Genomic DNA, 23349 nt, shown 5'->3' with positions numbered 1-23349 from the left:
GAAAAATCTCCCCCCCCCCTTGTCGAGAGGCGCGAATTCCACGCCGCCGGAACGGACGTTCTGCCCGGTACGGAAGTTAATGTTTATCGCGGCGTCACGAATCCCACACTGGCTGCACAGAAGCTGATCTTCACATGTATTTCTCATAGAACACGTTTAATGTCACGTGCATACGTAAAATTATGGCCTTGCGTAAAAAAATCAAAAAATTTAAAAACAATAAAACTTTGCCGCCGGGGCAAACTGCTCAAAATAGACACCAAACAGAACACGGCTAAATTAATAATAAATAGTATGCACAGGTAAATATACAAATTAAAAAACATCCCCAAAGAGATTCGCCCCCACGTCAATCAATTTTACGTTCGAAGACCGTACGGGAAAACCTTTACTTTTTTGGTTGGGCACCACGCACTCCTGGCGGGGTTATGGGGGCCAGGAATCCTAAGAAACAACAATTATTATTATTTTGTTTGTTTGTTTGTGTCACAATACACGTGTGTGTGTGTGTGTGTGTGTGTGTGTGGCACATTGTTCCCCCGAGAGAGAGAGGTTTACAAAATTGTTGAATTTGTGTTATTGCGTCAATGTTGATAGCACGCGAAATCCCCTTTCGCATTACAGGTATTTCAATGTAATAAAAAGCTTTAGAATTTCATTAGAGATAAGAGGACGGTATTTCGAAACCAACACAATGCAATTTCCTGCTCATTCTCGTAACCTACTCCATATTCGAGTGAACATATTTTTGTTTAATGTCGTAAGTTATTTCAAATAAAAATCAAAAAGCGAGGTAGCATAAGAGCAAAATTTGCCGAAGGTAAAAGATAGCTTAAAAAACTGATGCCAGAGCTTTTCTTCTTCTGTCTAATTTTCTTTTATTGTAGGTTAGTTTAGCCCCCGTAAAAAACAGATTACGCTGAGAGCAAAAGCCTATTAGCAGGTCGTAGTAGATTACACTGAGGGGAGGGGGGGGCTTACAATAAGAAGGAGGCAGCCTTATAGGAAAATGTCGTAAGTCATTTTCAAATATAGGTCAAAAAACGAGTTTAGCATAAAAAATAGCTTAAAAAGTGATGCCAGAGCTTTTCTTCTGTCCATTTTTCTCTCATTGTAGGTTAGTTTAGTGCGTAAAACAAAAACCTTGGTGATTTTTCGAGTGAGGAGTTGGCAACACTGCTCGTGCCTTACGAGAAAAATCCATTAAGGCGAGAAAAAGAGGGGAGGGACCGTTCTAGAACGTACGGTTCCACCTACTTATGTCTTCTATTCATTATTGTCGTGAGAACAATATAAATGCCGCTTTTCTAAGTTTTGCAAACGATAGCTATGTTTCAAATTCTATAAAAAAACGGGTTGTCCGATCGTGATAAATTTTTAGTACGGTGCAGGCTCAAAGGTTTTAAACAAAATTCTTAATTTCCAGATTTTTGAAATTTGTCAAAAGGAAAATGTTCTTACCAATTTTGCGAAACAACTTTTTCTTAGTATTGTTTAGTCCTACAAATGCAATGTTGGTCTTGTTTTGAAGCTCGTTATATCTGTTTCAAGAATCCATTGTCATTGTCAATCCACACTGCGAAACCGATTTTATACAGATTTTTATTCAACGGAGTAAATATGTACGTGAAACATGGCAACGCAGCGATGTCCGTTGAGCGGGCTGTCACTGGGGGCCTTTGCGTGTGATGTTGCCACGGTCCACGACAATAAATAAATAGAAGGCATACCAGAAAAATAATTTGGTTAGCACAGATTAACGCAGAATTGAATATGCTAAATTTTGATGTAACTCGTTTTTATGTAGGTTTACTGGATATTTTTTTAATTGGAGGCCAAACTGGAGTACCTATAATTTTCAATCCGACAGTGAGGTTAGTGTACCATACAGCTAGTGTCCACTGCTAACATCTAAATGTAGTTGAACCATAATGCATAATTATTTCCAACACTCGATTGGCCAGGAGAGAACTTTAACGTGAACAAATTCTCCTGACAACCACTTGCTCATGGAGACCTCCTTTTGGTGCTACGAGCTCTAGTACACGGCCTCTTTTATACTACGTGTATGCCACTGCGCGGCACAGAGTAAGAATTGCAACTGCTACTTATTTTTTCTGTTGCAAAACGGAAAAAGCTATAGTGTTAAACAGTGGCGGCGATTGGGTTCCAAAATCGGGGGGAGGGCAAATACAGTATATTTCCCTTGTATATAAGATTTAGCATAGTGCGGGGGCAAAAATGGCGAAAAGTGGCTGCCCCCCCCCTCGACCCTCTAATCGCCGCCACTGGCTGTTCAATGGAAACAGCAGAGAACTACCAATCACTATGTGTCCCACACATGAACTTACGCATGGCCACTAGCATATGCAGGAACGTTTTTTCGGAGGGACTGCGATTGTACAGGTGGACATTACATAGCTACGTTCCATGGAAAAAGGTGTAGGATACACAATAATATATTTTGTAATTAACATTTTTAACTTTCATTTTAAAGGTTGTTCAAACACAAAAATGGTTATTGGGTGTTATTTTAAGGGGAGGTTTGCATTCCCGATTTCTTTGCGACGTTCATTTGAAAATTGTTATTTTCTCAAAATTTCGGGAGGGGTTTTAGCCTTATCAGCTCCTCCCTGCGTACACCAGTGAGCATGGGTAAGGTTTGTATTATTCAAGCTCCAGTAATATGACCAATCTTCATTCTTCACAAAATGTTGTGATAGAATGAACTATTGCGCGGAACCCTGCTTAAAATTAACTCTAAATAAACTAATATTTCTGAAACAAATAAAACTTCAGTTGTAAACAACTCAATAGCAATATCTTTATTGTAGAAGTCAACAGTATCTTAGAAGTATTTGTTGAGTTCAAACACTTCAAATATGATATGTTTTAGTTTTAGAGCATTGAATTTGTTGTGACATCACAAACATGAACACCACTATAGGCGCAATAAATATACACAAGTGCATATGAAGTGTGAAAAATTGGTGCATTTTTACAATGAAACGTCAACAATTTTATACACAATATTCTCAACACTTTTACATTACAGTTAAACATATATATACATATAGTACATTTACAGATTGCCTTATTTGTTTATTAAAGCACACGCACACATAAAGACAATATAATCTAAAACTATTGTCTCTGTACAATATATAACTTATATATAGTTGTCAAAAATAATGATATCTCAATTTTTTGTGATTGAAAATTGTTCCTTGTTTGCTAATTACACACATTTTCGACACACACGTAACAAAACACGTTCACTCCTCAAAATATCACAACAAATGTGACTGATTTTTCTGATATATTCATAGCTTAAATCCATATGTACGCAATCTAATACCAACCGAAGACTTTTGTGTCTTAAAATATAGGTTTTTTTAAGAACACTATTAAAGCTTATGGAAAATGAGGATATGTACAACATTGGTCCTCTGCAGCTTAAAGTTTAGCTTCTAGTGATATGTGTTATGGGTACCTTACAATTAATGTACTTAATTGTTAACTAAATATATACATACACAAATATATTCTTTATGAAGAGGTAACATAGCTCTGAATAGAACCTTTCTTGTATGTCACTCCTGCAGTATTGTTGTTGTTCTCAACAATTCATTTGAAATCCCTGTAATTGTTCATTTAGAAAGTAGTAAAAAACGTTGAGGAATATTAAGTTTTCAAAATTTGTAAGATCTTACCTACATTTGAATAATGAATTCTGTTTATATTCCACATTAATGACTGTCTGCGTATTCTCAAACTTGCACAATATTGCTGTTTTACACTAATATTGTTGTAATAAGATAAATTTGAAATAATTTATCTCTCTTTTCAGGTTTCATGAACATTGACGACAAGCAGTATCGAGGTATTGTGCATATTATACATTTTCACTCTTCTTAATGTAATTGTGTAAGTTTCAGTTATTGTTATTAGAAGCTTTTCACATGTTCTTGCAATAATATGTTATAAAACGCGCGCACTTCTTTAGAATATTTAAAAAGGATTTTGCGCGACTATATGATGTTATTGCATTCAGTACTTATTGGAAAGAAATTAGTAATTTACCATCATTGCTCTATACGAAATGAATCAGTTGGGCAGACTGCTATTACATGAACAAATTGATTATTTACGAAACGTATAGGATATTTGCTTGTAAACTTTGCGAGAAAATTCCACAGATTTTAAGCATTTCTTAAATGTTAAAACGATCAATTTATTTTTTGTATCTCAAACAAGTGTTTTTTTCATATTCTATCCCGAATGTTTTGATACTCTAATTTGGGGTTAATGTATAAAAATAGGAAACGGACACCATTTCTTAAAATAAATATCATGTTCATATTAACACATTGTAGTTAGTTACAAAACCTATAGAAAAGGACAAACTTGGCTCACTTCCACCTAACATTTGTAAAGATATAATAACTTGTTTTACAAGATTTTTGTGTAGATAATATAGAAAATATTTTCTTTTTTCCTTTACGTGGGATCGCGATTGAAAGTTTCAACGGTGGAGATTAATTGCGTGAACCTTATTGACCTGTAATGAATGAATGATTTTCCAGTGATGTTATGTCATTAAGACAAAAGACTGGCTTTCATATTGTGACGTATGAGGCAGGAACTTAAAATATAAAAAGAACATTGAAGACATTACTGAAACGTCATTCGCCAGATAGTGATATTATAATGATCAATCAAAAACCATAATACTAGACAAAAGTTTGGTGACGATAGGTTGATCGAGACTGGACCTACAGTTTAAAGTGGGATCCAAACCCCTGTGTAGTCAGCTTCCTCTGGGAATCGAACCTGGGATCTATTGACAAAATATTAGCAATAAGCTGTAATTAATTAAGGTTGTAGTGAATGATTAATTTTTCATAATAATTCTTACACTAACTGACACTAGGGCCTAATGGTTAGCGTAAGGAGCCTTGAATTCAATTTACCGTTAAAGTAAATATTTTCTTTCGTGGTTGATCAACACACTATTAATCTTTCATCAATGCGAGGAAAGTATAAAATAAGATGATAGAAAACACTTGTATCGCTAATATCAAATAGAAATTTACAACATTTGTGTTTATGTCGATGAACAAATCAATTTATCATATGACTTATGCTTTGTGATGTGGTTTCAAGATTTTCATCGCATCATGGGCGCTTGTAAAGAATATCTAAAGAGATGAAAGGGGGGGAGGTGAAAATCAAAATATTATTCTGGAGTGAGATATATATATTTTTAAAAAACTTGTACAGGGCGTTGTGAAATAGAAAGCAGGGGGAGAGAGTAAAGGAAAGGAAAGAATAGATGATAAAGAGGAAGAGAGAGAGAAAGAAAGTAGAGGAGAGAGAGAAGAGGATAGAACGGTTGACAAAGGGGAAGAGAGAGAAATAAAGAAGAAGAGAGGGGAAAATGAAAGAATTGATGATAAAGAGGAAGATATAAAGATAAAAGAGGACAGGTAGAAAAGAAAGAATGGATGATAAAGGGAAGGGAGAGAAAGAAAGAAGAGGAGTGAGGGAAAGAATGGAAGACAAAGGGGAAGAGAAAGAAAGAGAAGGATTGAGAGAGAAGAACAGGCAGTGAGTGAAGGAAAGGGGGAATAGAGATAGACGGATAAGGGGATAGAGAGAGATAGAGAGTAAAGGAGAAAACTGGTGAAAGTTTAGTAAAAGAATAATCAACAGGAGAGGAAGTAAGCGAGAAATGGATTCATATACACAGAAATGAAGGAGAAACGAGGAAGGCGATACAAAGAAAAGAAAGAATCGAACAATAGGTAAGCAATGATTCCAATTCATGGAGGACTGCGGGGGGTATTCAATTAACGGCTACGTTGAGTAGTTATGAAGTCGAGGAAAGGAACAGGAATTCAGTCGGACTGTTTGACTCTATCCACTTGACCAGTCAAGTTGGCTCACCAGTGCATTAGAAGGAAGATTATTGCGCTATTGTGAGATTCGGTCTGTGGCTGAGACAAGTGTAAAAGGGGCCCTACAAGAAGAAACATCAGACTATTTGTTATTGGGTGTTTGCGATTCAGCGTGACTGCTGAAGAACTGGTCATGCAGCTGGAGGAACCGATCCACTCTTCCAGTTGCTACGAGTTGGCAAACGCACGAAGTTCGAAGAACTTATGTGTCCCAGTCTCGGAGCAAGGCGTTCTGTGTTTAACTTCTGGGTTGTACCTGTTGGTTCGCTTCTTAACGAGCAAACAAAGATTAGTCTTGGTTCAATAACGGATGCACGCTTATTCGCGGTTACATATTTTCAACACTCTCTCGCTTTTGTATGTAACAGCCAATGGCAATTTTGGGTTCATGAGTTCTTTTTAAATATACCGATTTGAACATGAATATTGAAGAAAATCCTTGTATAGACGATGGAAAAATGGAAAAAAGGAAGTCACAATTACTTTCTCAATATTAAAAAAAAATATTCTATCCTTGGACAAATTATTCGATTCGGTCCACTAGATGGCAGGCATTCCTACGTACGTGTTCTTCATTATTTACTTACATTTCATACAGTTTATATGTTAATGCTCATATTTATTCTCGTTTGCTATTAACTTCTACACGTCTCCTTTAAGAAAAATGTTCGAAAATTAGGGGAAAATTGTAGTTATGGAGTTTACGTTGTGAGATCTTGCAGATGAGAATCTAATTGAACTACTTATAATCTGGATTAATAAGTAGAACACAACGAGTTGCATCACTCAAATAGTAGTTAGAGATCGGTTAGTTCATCGAACTCTTCAGCCTAACTATTGCCTATTTTTGTGGGAGCAGGAAAAGGTTTATTATCCATTTGCCTTGACTCATCTCACCCAACGGGTCGGTAGGTGCCTGGGCTTGCCCCGAGTTGATACCTTCCTGGAGATGAGGCCTACTCGAAAGAGGTTTTATAATGTTTTATAAGAATACAACGAGTTGCAATTGAGCTTTTCGATCTAATGCATTTGTTACATTGTTTATTCAGTTGGAATATGATTGAACTTTAATGTCATTATGAACTATGAGTTTTTGCATTTCTTTTTCTAATTTGAAATTAATGGTGTCAATTTTTTGGGGTGCCCATGCTGTTATCCATATTGAAGAGGTGTAGTTGCCTTAAAGGAGGGGGAGGCTAATCCCACTGAGAAGGAGAGAGAAAGAGATATAGACAGTGAAGCAAGAATGCAGAGAAAAGGAGAGAGACGAATACATAGAATGAGAGAAAGTATATATTTGCATTTTGTTTTTCTACATCGCTTTTGGCCAATTAGGCTCATAGTGACGATAAACATGAATGATTATTGTAATATATAATTATATTATAATATTATATAATTATGAAATGGATAAGGGAATTGTTTGGCCATCCAGGTGGTACATAGAGAATTAGAATACTCAGTGGGAAACTAAGAGATTCTGGAGAACACACGTAGTGAGAATATAGAGAGGGTCAAAGTAAAGCAAATTGAGGGAGAGATAGATAGAGAATGAGTCATAAACACACACAAGGGAGGGAAGAGAGAATGAAAGTGGTCGCATTTGTTTGTCCCAACATTCCAAAACCTCAATATAACTTCTGCTTCCCACTGGCAACGCCTCCATAGTCACACTACTTTCCTAACATCTCCCGCAAGCTGTGCGGGTTTAACTAGCGAGCCTATAGCGTGAACAAGAAGGTTAGCGATTGGTGCTGGGTTATGATGACGTCAGCAGCGCATATGTTGATTGGTTGCTTCGGAAGTTGTGACTCGCTTCCAAGCTACAAATGCATAACAGCAAGAGATGTTATGAAAGTAATCTCACTCTACCATCGCAGTACTTATCTACATATCCACACGGAGATAGCAACATATTGCTTGAAAATATATACCAACGCTTAATATTCCAGAATTAAACACTTTAAAGCGCCGTAGAGAAGATATTAAGTTTTGAAGAAGGAAAATTATTGCATGGTATAAGTGGCAGTGACTACGTTTGGAAGGAAATTGGAGGAAGTAAAATAAAATTTGGATCAACAACCTGTTCAGGTCCATTTCATTAGCCACTTCAGAACTCTTCAGCTTCTTTCAATACCTTTCTCTTGAGTGATGAAACATTTTTCGATATTTTTCATTGCCTTATTTGTGCGAAAATGGAGCAAGAGGAAATGAATCGTAGAGGAAGAAATGAATATGTTTTCTCGAAATATAAAGTTTATTTTATGAAGTGAGGGAGTGAAGAAGGCATTGAAAGTGCAAGAGGAGAACAAGAAAGCAACAAATGAGGAAAGAGGAAAAGTGATAGAGCTAGAATCTGGTAAGATATAGCAGCTCTCTTACGTACGCAACATACGTGCTTTTAATGTTGTTCCTAGGTAGCGATCGTCTACTATACTACGTCCTAGGAGTTTGTGGAACAACGCCGTGCATAACGGTAGAGAAGGGGAGAAAGCGAGTGAACGGAGCAAGCGTCTGGTAGCTGCAGTTGCGTTGCAATCTCTCCCCTCACACGCGTTCATTGGACGAACCCTCTCGAGTCCAGGCTCCTGAGACGGAGAAAAGAACGTCCTGCGCAGAGGAATGTGGCGTGACAACGCGCATGCGCAAGCAGATGGAAAAAGCATTGAGCGGGTGCAGTTGGTGAGGCCAGATGCTAGAGTCGCGTTCGGCCTACGCATAAGGTAGTTCCTAAAATAAGCTAGTTGTAAATTGCCAAACCAAAATACAATATTGTAACAATGCGTACCTGGGTACATGAAATAAGGAGAAATGGAATATAAACAGCCAAATACTATAAAAATATAAGCTTTGAGGGAAGACCCATTGAGAAACATAGGAGAAGAAGCAGTACGAAAGGGAAGATGAAACGTAAGTAAAGAGAAATAGTGTTACGAGCACAGAAAGTAGAGAAGTGAAAAGAAGATCATAGAAAAAGGGAAAAGAGAAGGATAGCAAAGAAGAAAACTCCTGTGAGAGGGGAAGGCAGGAGATAATGTAATAGAAAAAGAGAGAGAGAGGGGAAGAGAGCGAAAGAGATTGGGAGGGAAAGAGAAGATTTTTTCCCAACTCAGAAACTATGGAAATTCGAATGAATACAATGCCATTTCAGGAACTGATCTTCAGCGAAATGTCTTCCCAACTCAGGGCGTTCTACTCATAGCCTCGGGGGAGAATGAATTGGCGTTTGAAATAGTTGACCTAACCTAATCTACAAGCAAGAGATCTGTAATGTACTCAAAATAAATTAGAGGGAAGAAGAAACCCCCCGTACTTTTCCTGCAAATGGATATATGTACTTATATTTCAGGGCAACTTGCAGTAACGATAAGAGCTTCTCAGAATCCTGTCCTTACCTCTCCCCCTTCCCTCCCGAGGCAGCGGTTCCTGAGTTGGGAACATCCCACGTGAAAATGTCGGTTCCTGAATTGAGAACTTTCGTAGTTCCTGAATTGTAAAACTTTCGTAGTTCCTGAATTGAGAAATTTCGTAGTTCCTGAATTGTAAAACTTTCGTAGTTCCTGGATTGAGAACTTTCGTATTTCTTGAATTGTAAAACTTTCGTAGTTCGTGAATTGGGACGTCCTGAGTTGGGACATCACCGAGGAAAACAGGAGTGTGCATGACAGGGAGAGAGAGCGTGAGGGGAGGGAGGAGAGATGGAAGTAGTGTAAAAGAGAGAGGAGAGAAAGGATAGTATAAAAGAAAATTAATAATAGCATCTTACCTCTTCGGACAAATTTAGGTAAAAATGTGCCACTTTGCTTTAATGGTAATTTTCTCACAACTTACCGTTATTGCGAAGAGTTATTACTTTGAATACATTGTCACTAATTGCACTCTTATTGCAACAATTGGCTTCATTAAATATTTCCTCTTCTCCCGTAAAACTTAGCATTGTAACCATCTTAACAATCGACCATCTGAACGTTACAGCGGCAAGATCGGAAGCATTGTTGAATCTTCGTTGTTACAGATGCGTACCATTAGAAGTAAATCCATGCAACTTCCATTCCTTATCATTGCTTAACCTCATTCACTAATACAGCTAAGCTAATATGTTATTCACTTGGTACCAGACCAGTGAGCAAGAGGAGGGGTTTATCTGGAAAAAGACAAATGAAAATTTCCAGTGTTGCCATATTAGGCTCTCCAAATTACTCTAGGAGTTCCTAAAGTACGACCATAAAAATCTTTCAACAATTTAAAAATATAGCTAATTTTCACCCTAAAATACAAGGATTAATTTCGGCAGATACCCAATAGTACCCTTTATTTTCTTCTGCTAAATTTATGAAATTTAACCAGTGTTGCAAACACTGTTAGCCTTGCCTGCAAGTGTAGAACAATTTGTTATTGACTGCTGTTGAAATCACATGTCTACATGTATTACAGTACATTATATCTAAGACAAACTTACTAACAATTAATCCGCGATTGTTTACACGCGGTGGACTAGTTCACAACTACCGATTGTTGCCTCAAATAATGATGGCTGACATACAATGTACTACAACGTAAAAAAAAGTGTTATATGTATATATAACTTCATTATGAATAATGTATAGCATTGATATATGTATGCATTGCATTTACTACAATTTTTTTTTTTTGGCGAGAAGTCACACCACTATGAAAAAACTGGTTGATAGTTACAGTGGGAGTTTACAGGCACTTTATCTAGCTACAAGTAATGCGTTTGCGAAAAAAAAGTGTTATGTATTACATAATATATCCGCTATATTGAGTACGAGATGGGCTTGTGTGTTTATCGCATCTTGTTTAAACCTTTCGATTTTTTCTACAATCATTTTTTTTATTTCTCTAAGTTTGTTCTACTTCTTTCTGGCAACACTGACTTGTTAGTTTCAACCAATCAGAGCGTGCCATCTAGAGAAATGCACCAACCCTCTGACTTCACATGTTGTGACGTCATTTGTTTGTAAGCCTTATGCTTTTATCTTAACCCTCATCTTCCTGATTGCATTTATTGAATATTTGTGCTTTTTACGCAATTTTCTTTGCCTCAACAATCTAACAAGGCGCATTTATTTCTGTTAATACCTTCTACTTTTTTTTCTCTCATTGTTGAAAGTCTACAAAATATAGAACAGGTGAATCAGTGCAAGCATTATTAAGAATCCTCTCACAACAGTACTGTTGATGCTGTTGATTGTGTCTCCACCGGCAGTACATCCGTGCTTCGTCTCTGAAATAATAAAAAAAGAAACTGTAGATGAAATAACTGGTCACAGTAACTTCAAACAATTCTTACAGTCTTACATATTCCAAAGCATTTCCGAACACAGACGGGTGCGCACACGGGGTTAGCATAAATTATGTTGGTACCAGTTAGATATGCCGGAAACACATTTAACTCGTTTATTTTCAAATAAAATTCATTTCTACTTACCTCATATGCATAGCGGAACATTTCGTAACTTGGGATCACTTTTCTTTCAATGAAAAAAGCGTTATTTTTTAACATTATAATTATTTATAAGTCATTGCTAATTCGGCGGACAAATCTTGACTCACGTTGTCTATCGTCAGCTGATATGCAGTATCGTCAGCTGATGTGCAGTGTTTCCAAACCTATGAACCGATAAATGCCTCACAAACTATTCACAAAAGGTTTTTAAGTGAAAATTGATCCACAAACCATTCACGGAAGGTTAGGTTAGGTTCAGTTAGGTTAGGCAAACATAGAAAATTAAATTGAAAAAAAAAATCCCACTGACACGTCATCTTGTAAAACTACCGCTTGGTTGCTACACTGACAGGGGGCTACGTAATCGAACGCACGGAACATTTGATTCACGTAGTCGACGGTAATGGTGGCACGAGCTATCGTGCAACGGAGATACATTAATGTCGAAAATGACATTATTTACAGGCCGAATAAGTTGCACGATTCGAAAAAACACTTTCCCCAGCTTCAGAAAGTCCAGAAGAACTAAATTCCGTAAGTACTTTCTCGTCTTATCTCCTGTAAATTTCAAGAAATGTGTTTCCGGTTTATCTAATCGTTACCATTATGTTCGCGATTTGAAATATACAGATTCAGATTAGAGTACTGCATGAGACCACTTTCGCTCGCTCTTACTCGTTCGAGTCCCCCACACTCGAGCGTTAGCAATGGAATATAATTTTAATGTGACAATAATCGTATGGAAAATATTCGTTCTTGCAGTTTCAGCCCACAGTCAACTCTTTCATTTTCATATATCACTGTATTGGTAAAATAGACTACACTACGTTTTGACATGGAGATGATGACTGTGATTACTTAAGTTACAATTTCACTGTGTCTTTCACCTCACGATACGTATTTGAGGCCTCACTACCAGAGACAAATTACAGTTATACGTGTTCTACTGGGTTTCGAGCGTATATCGCTCGTTTTTCATGTTCGAGCGTTATTCGCTCGAGCGTAGAAGCTCTCGATTCCGTACGATATCTAGCGCCGTTGGTGCAAACCATTTGGCGCTCGAGCGAAATGCTCTTCCTGCAGCACACTAATTCAGATATTTATTTGAAGTTGGATTAATATTACAGTTATATCAATAGGATAGATTTAACTAAAACTTAAAGGAAGCAGTTATGCAATGAATCTTGTCAATAGCGTTACATTGTTGGAACTAAGGAACCAATTCTTTAATTATGAATCCCAAGTGTTATGAAGTAATTCACAATGTTCATAATTTGAACAAAGTTCCCTGATCTCTTAGGGTTGATGACATTTTCGGTTATTGATGTTTCAAAAGAGGGACAAAATAGTATTTGAACTGCGAAAGGTGTATTTTTGTATCTTTTTCTTGTTAGTTTTCTCCACAGGCGGATTCAGGGAGGTGCTTTCCTTCACGACTAGAACTTAACATCAATAAACATGAGAATAAAGATCGTTCGCCCTCTGATGTCATCTTCAATGTGCACACGCACACACACACACACACACACACACTTATATATACAGGGTGTCCCAGAAGTCTTGCCCTGATTACAAACTTTATTCATACCCGCTATATGCAATGTAGAGATGTGAAAGGGGTGCCAAAATGTTGGAAAACTAACCAAGTTTTTTTGTTGCAGGTTTGAGTAACGTGGCTGTAGTGTAGCAGTGTCAGTGCCAGTAGTCCAATCAACCCGGTTCACCAACCGAAAATGGCGCTCGGTGGCGCTCGCCTTAATGGATTTGTCTCGTAAGGCATGAGCGCCATTTTCTGGCAGTGTTGCCAGCTGCTTACTCGAAAAAATCACCAAGGTTTTTTTTTGGGTCTAACCTAGCCTAAAGCAAGGAGCTGGCAATCTTGCTTGAGAGTTCTGCAACCGAAAGTGGGACTCGCAGTGTTGCCAACATCTTACTCGAAAAAAATCACCAAGGTTTTTGTCTTGGTCTAACCTAACCTAAAGCAAGGAGCTGGCAACTTTGTTTGAGGCTTGTTTTACAGTGCATAAAGCAATTTTTGGTAACCTACTGGCATTTTTGCCATAGCCTTTTACAAAAAAGAGAGAGGAGAGAGAGAGGGGGAAGAGTTAAACAACCGACAGCCTACCTACAGCTTTTTTTTTCTTGGTCTAACCTAACCTAAAGCAAGGAGCTGGCAACTTTGCTTGAGGCTTGAGTTACAGTGCATAAAGCAATTTTTGCCAACCTACTGGTACTTTTACCATAACTTTTTACAAAAAAGAGAGGTGAAAGAGGGAGAGGAGGAAGAGTTAAACAACCGACAGCCTACCTACAGCCTTTTTTTTACTTAGCAAAAGCTACTATTTTTTGAGGCTTAGCCAATTTATATACTGGCGTAACATACACACACTAAACAAGGAGAGCCGGCAACAAATATATACTGCCGTAAAAGAGAGAGAGATTTATGGCTGGCAACAGTGACGAGCGAATGCGCCATATCGTAATTTTCCAACTCCGTATATCGTGACCTTTGTAAACCTCTCTCTCTCGGGGGCGATGTGCCACACACACACATACACACACACACACACGCACGCGCACTATTGTAAGAGAGATGGATGACTGGGAGGGGGGCAGCATTTCTGGCTATTCACAGTGGCGGATGTACTTCCTGTTTTTTTTAAAAGCTAACAATAATGATGGAATTTCATGCTGACAGAGCGGATTTCTACTAGTCCACGTTGTTAACCTGCATATTACTCCTCGACTAATAAAACTAGAAGCTCGAGGGCATTAACATTAGACCGTCACAGACTTTCACATTACCCATCACTGATGCCGCCAGAACCAAGTTTCCTGCTTCTATTCATAAACCAAAAAAAAAAGACGGGGAGAAGAGGGACATGTACACGCTTCCGTCGCCATTTTATAACAACTAGGGGAAGTGGGGCGAGAGGCGGACATGTAACGGGAGATCACACAAGCGAGCTTCCTCTATTCTGACTAATAAAGCATCATTCTACTCTGTGAGCTGCAAGGAGAACATTGTGAGCTGCAAGAAGAACATTGTGATTGTGATTGTGATTGAAATTAACTAACGTGAGTAAATTTGTTTGTTAGCTTGCATGAGTTGGCTTTGTGTTATATAAATAGGTAGTGTTGCTTCTGTGAGCTGATTCTGTAATAGCCAAACAAATGTAAAGGAATTGTAGATAAAAGGTAAAACTCTCTACAAAAGCCAAACAATTCTTAAGCATATTGTGGAAGGAATATATACTCGCAAAGCACACAAAAAGAGATAGAGAAAGTATACAAGTTTTGAGTGTGTTGCATGTATCTCTCTCCTTTTTTTCTTGCTTTTTTCATATATATATATTTATTACATATTACTATATACATCAAGCATATACAAAATAGCAATATGCGGGGTGTAAGAGGGGCGACCTTCTGGTAAGGCGCCCAACAGTTAACCTCACTTCCAACCCTGGACTGTAGAGTAACGAGGCTCTGGCGTCTGGCAGACCAGTATAATTTTGCGTGTGTTAGCCTGTTTTTTTTTGTGCGTTTGATATTTAGTGGAGGTATATAGTGTTTCGAATTTTATTATTATTTAGTTTTATACACAGAAAAGATATTAAACATAAAATTAAATAAAATATATCTAATTATGTTTTTTTTATCACAACAAGCATTCACAAAAAAATAGCAATAATGTGGTTTAAAGTGTTTTAACGTAATTGCTACGTAAACAAAATGGACGACTTGCAATGAGTGTGTCAAAGTTTTTTTAAGCCTAATTGCTACGTAAACAAAATGGCCGACTTGCAATGACCGTGTCAAATATGAATAGATTGAGAGATGGAAAGAGAAGTTAAATATGCTTAAATAAAGTGCTCCTTTGTGCATAGCACCATACCATAAAAGCATATAGGAAGACTGCCATGTTTATGCACGGAACTTAAATATACATATAAAATTAAAATATTTGGTGCTGACCACATCACACATTGCTGACTTTGCATTGTACTTTCCTATATTCACATATGCACAGTAAAACTAATCGGGACTAGGCCTACAGTTTTTTAAAATAGGATCCGAACCACTATGTACTTTTATCGGGTTCGAACCTAGGACCTCTTGATTACAAGGCAACAACACAACCACCGCACTTTCGAGCCCTAGTGAATATGTAGGAAAAAACAACGGTATATACATAATCCAAAGTTGCGTGGTTCTAGGCCCCATAGGAACCAAGAAAATCAATATCTTGGAAAAACATCTTAAGATATTTGTCTTAATCTTTAAGAAAGTCGACTTCCGGTCTGTCAAGATGTTACTTCCGGTCTGTCAAGAAAATTTTCTTAAGATATTTGTCTTAAGATGTTTTCCAAGACATTGATTTTCTTGGTTCCTAATTGACCTAGGATGATGATTTTAGGTTTGTTGGATAGGATTTGACGAAAACTATACGACTAGCAAATAAAATCGATTCCACCCCCTCAAGTTTCGAAAATATAGACAATTTTTTTATTTTTTGAGAAACTTGATTTGCTGGCTTAGTTTTTACCCTATTTCGAAAATTTTAATGACATTTGATAAAAAAATTGAATGTACTCTACAACCTATTGGAAACATAATGATTAATGCTTACTGTTTTCGAGTTATTTTAAATTTAAATTTCAAGATGTAATTTCTAAGTTGTTTTGTAACTCGTAAACTATGGGTCGTAGAAAACCCATTCTTGTTTTATCTGCTATTGCCCGACAAATACTATAAACACAAATAATGTTTATTGTTTGATTTAAAAAAAATCGAAAATAACTTTGTTTTCTGAAAATAAAAAATGTGTGTATGGAAAAAAAATACGATTGTGTAATTTTTTATGATGTATGTTTGCATGTAAAAATAAGTATACCTGAAAGTTTTAGAATTTCAAAATAGCTATATATATATATATATTTGCTATTATATCAGCCGAAACAATAGAATATATATAAACAAGTATATTTTCATAGTTTCATACCTCTACTAGATTGGTAGAAAAATATACTAATGGGTAATAAAATCTGAAGAAGATTCGTGTCTAGCAAAAAATAAACTAAATAGAATTACACATGCATACAATATTTATTGTGCTTTTTTCTATCTACAATCATATTTTTCTTATATATTTTTTTTAAATTTTTTTTACAGGGTTGATTAAAACACATATTTGAGGAAAACAACGCCACCCATATATAAATAAACCCCTCAAACTAACACTAATTAGAATTAGCCTACAAAATTTTTTTCGTAAGGCATTTTTTTGTAAACACTCTACCACCAACAGATCACATATAAATAAACATACCCCCCAAAAAAAATGCTCTCCATGAAAAGTTGTCCTGTGTGCAAGAGAACCAAATCAAGCGAACATTTTGCAAGACATTGTCGTACCTGCGTGCCAGGCAAGCATTTGGCTGCCACTGAACTATGTTCCGGATGCAATAAACAGTTCACAATTGCGTATGTCAAGAAGCATAAGCTTAATTGTCTAAGCAAAAATACATCTGGGGCCCAGCCTTCGACCTCCACCAAGAGGAAGGCAGAAGCAGCCTCCATCAATGCACCATCCGCCAAACGTGTCAAGCCTGTGGCGAAAGCGAACCAGACTGCTTTCGAGCGGTTGTTAGAGGACTTTGTCCTCACTTCGGAGGGCTCATGCGACGTGCGTAGCTTTTTGGAGAACGTGCAAGCCAAAATTATTTCCATCCTCGGTGATGCGCTTGCAACGCACTCCACCAAATTCTACGCATCGCTACGTTGCCAGTACAAGAAGCCGTCTGATGAAATTTACAGCTTCTGCCACAACACCAAGGCGAAGACGCTGCATCTGGCGTATGTCGACAACCTCGAGGTCATCTACAACCAGTTTGCAGAGGAGCTGGTGACCAAACAAGAGGAACATCAAGCTAAGGGGTCGGGGGGTTCGCTGTGTGGCGAACCCCACGAACTGTGCGTCAAACTTTGTAAGTTCATACCTCTCTCCGCTCCAGCTACGTCCCCTTACCACCTACCATTGCGGCAAAGAAGGCCGTCCTGAACATTCAGAACAGTGACGCCAAGTGCTTCGTATGGTGTGTTCTGGCAGCATTACACCCTGTCCACTGGAAAAACCAACCACACCGAGTTAACCACTACCTACCCTACGAGGCAGAGCTGGAAGTTGCGATGGCTGGGATCGACTACCCGGTGGCGCTTTCGGACATTCGAAAGTTTGAGGTTCGTGCGCGGTTGGCCATCAACGTTTACGGTCTCTGACAAAAATGCGGTGTACCCCATCAGGGTGAGCGACGTAAACGTTGATGGCGCTCGAGAAATTCACCTTCTGCTCATCAAGGACGAGACCCATCACCACTACACCCTTATCCGTTCCCTCTCTAGACTTGTTTCGAGCCAACGGAGCAGAGATAGTCACCACGTCGAGGTGTGTCGCAGGTGCTTGTCAATGTTCGACGGACAGGATCAACACAATTACCAACATGTTCGAGGCTCCAACATCGCTGCAGAGAAGCTCGCTTACCACAAGCGCTATTGCAATGCCAACGAGCCAGGTGTGGCAGTCTTACCCAAACCTGGCACTGTGGAGCGTTTCCACATGCACGGTGCCATGGTAGAGCATCCCGCTATTATCATCGCGGATTTCGAAGCCTTCCTCAAACCCCTGTCCACTTGCGATCCCGACCCCGAAGTTTCCTCCTCCACCCCTTACCAACTCCACGAGGCATCCAGTTTCGCATACGTTGTGGTGCGACGTGACCAGCACATCGCCCCCGAGCCCTACGTGTACCGTGGTCCCGACGCAGCCAAACACTTCCTCGAGAGGATGGTTGTCGAAGCCATTGAGATAGGGAAGGTACTGTTGGCCCCCAAGTCTATGCTCCCACTGTCCCCCGACGATCAGCGTAGACACGACGAGGCCATCGCTTGCCCTGTCTGCGACAAGAAGTACACCGCCAACAACCGTAAAGTCCAACACCATGATCACTTTAACGGTAGGTATGTTGGTCCTTGGTGCAACGGATGCAACCTCATGGCCCGGGACCCGCGCTTCATCCCTGTGTTTTTTCATAATGGCTCGGGATACGACTTCCACCACCTCGTCAAGCATCTTGGGTACGACGACATGCGAATCAACGTCCTGGCGCAGAACGAGGAGCGTTACATTAGCTTGAGCAAGTGGGTGCGAATCTCAGGATCACATTCTACCGTCGAGCTTCGCTTCCTCGACTCCCTGAGGTTCCTCCCGGCCAGCCTCGATGCTCTCGCAGGGAAGCTTAGCGACGGGCAAATGCTCATTACCTCCGAAAACTTTCCGAACTTGGACGCCGGCCTCTTCAAGCGTAAGGGGGTCTATCCCTACGAATACATCACAGACCCTTCCAAGTTCGCAGAGACGTCGCTACCTCCCCAGGCGAAGTTCTATAGCAAGCTGCGAGGCTCGAACATCACCGACGAAGAATATCACCATGCCCAGTCCATGTGGCGCGAGCTGGGCTGTCGAACTCTCGGGGACTACCACGACGCCTACCTCAGACTTGATGTGACGCTCCTCGCCGACGTGTTCCAGACGTTCCGTGCGACCGCAATGAAGATCTACCAGCTGGACCCTGCCTACTTCTACAGTCTCCCCGGACTGGCGTGGTCAGCCATGTTTCTGGTGACGAAGATCGAGCTGGAGCTTCTTTCGGACGTGGACATGGTGCTGTTTGTGGAACGTGCCGTGCGGGGTGGAATAGTCCAGGTGTCGCAGCGACACTCGCACGCCAACAATCACCACATGGCCACCGGCTACGACCCCTCACAACCGTCCAGCTACATCATGTACACGGACGTCAATAACCTCTACGGACACTCCATGATGCAGCCACTCCCCTTTAGAGGCTTCGAGTGGGCTGACCCTTCCAACTTCGACGTTGAAGGTTTCGACGATTCGGAACATGGGTTCTTCGCCGAGGTGGACCTTGAGTTCTCCGAGAAGCTGCAGGATTTGTTCAGCGATCTTCCCCCTGCACCCGAGTTGAAGTGTCCACCGGATTCCAACCAGAAGAAGCTCGTCATGGATTTCGAGCCCAAGAAGAATTACGTCCTGCACTACCAGAATCTCTGGTGGCTGATGCAGCGAGGGGTCGCGGTCCACGCAGTTCACTGCATCCTCAAGTTCGAGCATTCTCCGTGGTTGCGTCCATATATTGAAGTCAACACCAAACACCGCACCGCAGCCACGTCCGAGCTTGATAAGGATTTCTTCAAGCTTATGAACAATGCGGTGTTCGGGAAAACCATGGAGAATGTGCGGAATCGTGTAGATGTGAGGCTAATATCAAACAAAGCACAATGTCGCAGGCTCGTAGCAAACCCGTTATTCAAATCGAGGACCATTTATAATGAACAGCTTGCTCTGGTGCATATGAGGAAGGGCGAGGTGAAGCTCAACAAGCCAATTTATGTTGGCGCCTCAGTATTAGACCTGAGCAAGCTGCACATGTTTCAAATATATTATGGGAAACTACGCCAGCACTATAACGACAATATTAGCCTACTCTACACGGACACGGACAGCTTGGTGTACCACGTTCGCACGGACGACGCGTACGGGGATATAGCCACAGTTTCATCTTTGGTTAACCTCTTCGACACCTCGGGCTATGCCCAGCAAAACAAGTATGGTATCCTGGCCCGCAACAAAAAGGTGCCTGGCAAACTCAAAGACGAGAAGGACGGTGATGTAATTCTCGAGTTTGCAGGTCTTCGCGCCAAGGCCTATGCCATCAAAGCCGAGGGCAGCGTTACCAAGAAGGCCAAGGGTGTCGGCAGACAGGTGGTTCGGGAGCATCTCACATTCGAGGACTTCGTCGATTGCCTCAAGACCAGGTCGTCGGTTCTAAGAGAAGAACAGCGCATCCAGAGCGTCGACCATGTGTTGATCACAAACAAAGTTAGAAAAATTGCGCTGGACCCCGATGACGATAAGAGGTGCGTCCTCGAGTGTGGTATTCACACATTGCCGTGGGGGCACTATCGCTTAGCAAAAAGCAAAACCTGCAACATATGTCCATCTTCAACAGAAGATTCATAAAAACAAAACAAAACAAAAAAAAAACACTTTGAATGTCATTACAAAAAAAACTTTGACCGTATTCTTAAATAACCAGCATGCCTATGAATTTGTTCGGTTTCAAAAAACAGATCATTATGGAAACCATACCAGATCATGAAGTCTTACCTTCCGTGTTACCTAAACTCAACGGTCTGTTGATCATTCACCTCAACAGCATTTGGACGAAACTGAATGACGATGTGGGCAAGATGTTTTATGTTTTTAATAACAATTTACATTTCTACGAAATTCCGATCGACGGGAAACTTCAAATCACCGTGAATCCGGAAAACGCAGGCGAAATCAAAATTTCTACCGGCAAGAACATTTTTCGAATCAAGCACGACAAGATGCTTTCTAACATTACGTACGATGTGTTTGCAGGAGATTATTTTTACATGGAACTCCTCGGAGATTACGACAAACTTATTCCTCTCTTCGTAGAATTACGAATCGTCTATCCTATTATAAATAACCGTTAACCAAAAATGCCTAACGACATTTTCGGCAACACCAAGCGTGTAGACCACGCAGAAGAGATTCTCATGTTGGACGTTCGAGTTAAGAAGTTGAGGACCGATTTGATCGCTTTGCAGGAAACCTTAAACAAAAGTTTAGAGTCGGAAATCGCTACGCTCCAAACGCAATGTCTCGACCCCATTCTGAAAATCGATTCCGAACTGAAGACGCTCATAAAAAATTATGTCGACGTACCTTCTTACGACAGCGTTCAAAATATACAGTTGAGCGTGGATTCGCTTCAAAATGATTTGGCCAAATTACAGCAATTTCAATCGAAAAATGAAGATTTGGAAAAATTGAAACTCGAAATCGAAGAACGAACTTCCGCAATCGAAAAGAATTTCTCTGAACATCAAACTGTGGTGAACGATATTGATGTAGAACGCTTGCACGTCGTCGTTTCCAAATTACAAGAAGAATTCACCCGCACGTTGGAAGAAATTAAATCCAAGTTACAGACTTTGGAAGATACCATGACGAACCTACCATCGTCGGACGAACTGCAGGTCATCGGTAAAAGCGTCGCGAACATAAAAATTCAATTGGAGGCCTATCAAGATTTCGAACACATTCAAACCACCATCGCTACGCTTCAGGCGTCCTTGGAATTGATCAACGAAGAAATTAAAAATATTCACGCCGAAGCGAGAGCGTTGACGAGCATTCAAGACACGTTGAGCACGGTTCAGCAGAAGATCGAATATTTAGAAAATTTGAACGTCGAATCCAATCTTGCTCATTTTCATCACGTACTGGACAACATACAGGGTGACTTGGAATCGTTACGGACAAGCGTACCTTCGAGCGAAGATTTGGAAAAATTGAAAACGGCGGTGACGGCACTATCCGAATCGAGCGACATCAAAAGCTCATTGAGCGATCTCGAGAGTAGGGTGGCCAATCTCCCCACCTCCAAAGAATTGCACGTTTTGAAAAGGAACATATCACGTATGTTGAAACGACTGGAAACGGAAACGGCGAACGTGGAAGAGATTCGGGACGAAATCAGTTCGCTGGTGTCGACGCTGCCCACTTCGCAGAGCGTAGCCGACCTTCACACGCAGTTTACAGAGATGCGAAGCATCGTGAACGATCTTACCGAGAAGAGCTCGAAATTGAATCAAGTCGAGAACCTTCAGAACATCGTCGTCAACATCAGAGATCAAGTCGGAGTGCTGGACTCCACGCAGGAATCGACGCTGGCTTCTTTCGGTGCCAAGTTGCAAGAACTCAACGAAAACTACAAGCAGTTGAACGTGGAAGTGAAAATCAAACCGTCGTTTTCTGCCGTAACGGATACCATAGTCGAGCATTTGCTGCCCATCGAAAATAAACTCGGACAAGTTCACAGTAATCTGCTCGGCGTCGACACTAAATTCGCTAAACTGCATTTTCTGCAAGCCATCGAAATCAACAGCGTACCCAATCAACAGAGAATCTCCACGTTCGTCGAAGGTAACAAACTGTACATGTTGCATCCTTATCATCCGTACTACAAGTTTCTCCTCGATGGCACGATTCAGATAAACGAATTTTCGTACTGGTCTCACGGTAGAAAAGCTAGCGTTCCTACCATGACTTTGATATCGAATCGTGGTGTCCAGAAAGCAGGAAACATTCCTCTGGCACGTTGGAACGAAACGCGCAACATATATGAAATACACGAAGACGAAGATCTCACCGTTTTCGACGTGAGTGCCGGCGATAAGCTGATCATTCAAAACACGAGCGAAGTGCCACCCTCTTTGAATCCCATCACGCTTGTGCTTCTCTTGAAACGTAATCTCTAAAAAAATGTCTAGGCAAGCCATCGTCGAAGAATTGCATAAACCTGCACGCCGTAACTACGAACGTTTGGCTGTGGTAACCAAGGGCATCGACGACCTCTGGCAAAGTGACCCCGTGGAGATGAGTAGCGGCAATTTGAAAAACGTGCATAAATTGAACAAGGGCAACAAGTACCTTCTCACCGTCATAGACACGTTTTCGAAATTCGCATGGGCTCTACCTTTGAAGGCGAAAACGGGAACGTGCGTCACGGAAGCATTCAAGACAATTTTTCGCGAAAGCGGCGGCAGACGACCACGGTTTCTGCAAACGGACAACGGTAAAGAATTTTACAACGCCGTATTCCAAAAGTTTATTCAAAAACACGAGATTCAACATTATTCAACCTTCAGTCACATCAAAGCCAGCATCGTGGAAAGATTTAATCGAACCTTGAAAACACACATGTGGAAACGATTCACGCTTCGGGGAAATTACAAATGGGTCGACAT

General features: G+C 40.2%; 1 protein-coding gene across 1 annotated transcript in view; it reads right to left on the bottom strand.

The window, feature by feature from the left end:
- Positions 1-2836: 2836 nt before the first annotated feature.
- Positions 2837-23349, bottom strand: part of LOC145978231 (acetylcholinesterase-like) — a 176947-nt gene continuing 156434 nt past the window's right edge. Inside the window, exon 6 of the mRNA XM_083110706.1 lies at positions 2837-11208. Coding sequence (XP_082966832.1) covers positions 11096-11208 — 113 coding nt within the window. The 3' untranslated portion in view covers positions 2837-11095. The remainder of the gene's footprint in view (positions 11209-23349) is intronic.

The sequence above is a fragment of the Lepisma saccharinum genome, chromosome 24, assembly GCF_977018435.1.
Source record: "Lepisma saccharinum chromosome 24, izLepSacc3.1, whole genome shotgun sequence".
Classification (NCBI taxonomy): domain Eukaryota; kingdom Metazoa; phylum Arthropoda; class Insecta; order Zygentoma; family Lepismatidae; genus Lepisma; species Lepisma saccharinum.
The sequence above is the reverse complement of the archived record's forward strand: the minus strand, read 5'-3'. Positions and strand labels throughout refer to the sequence as shown.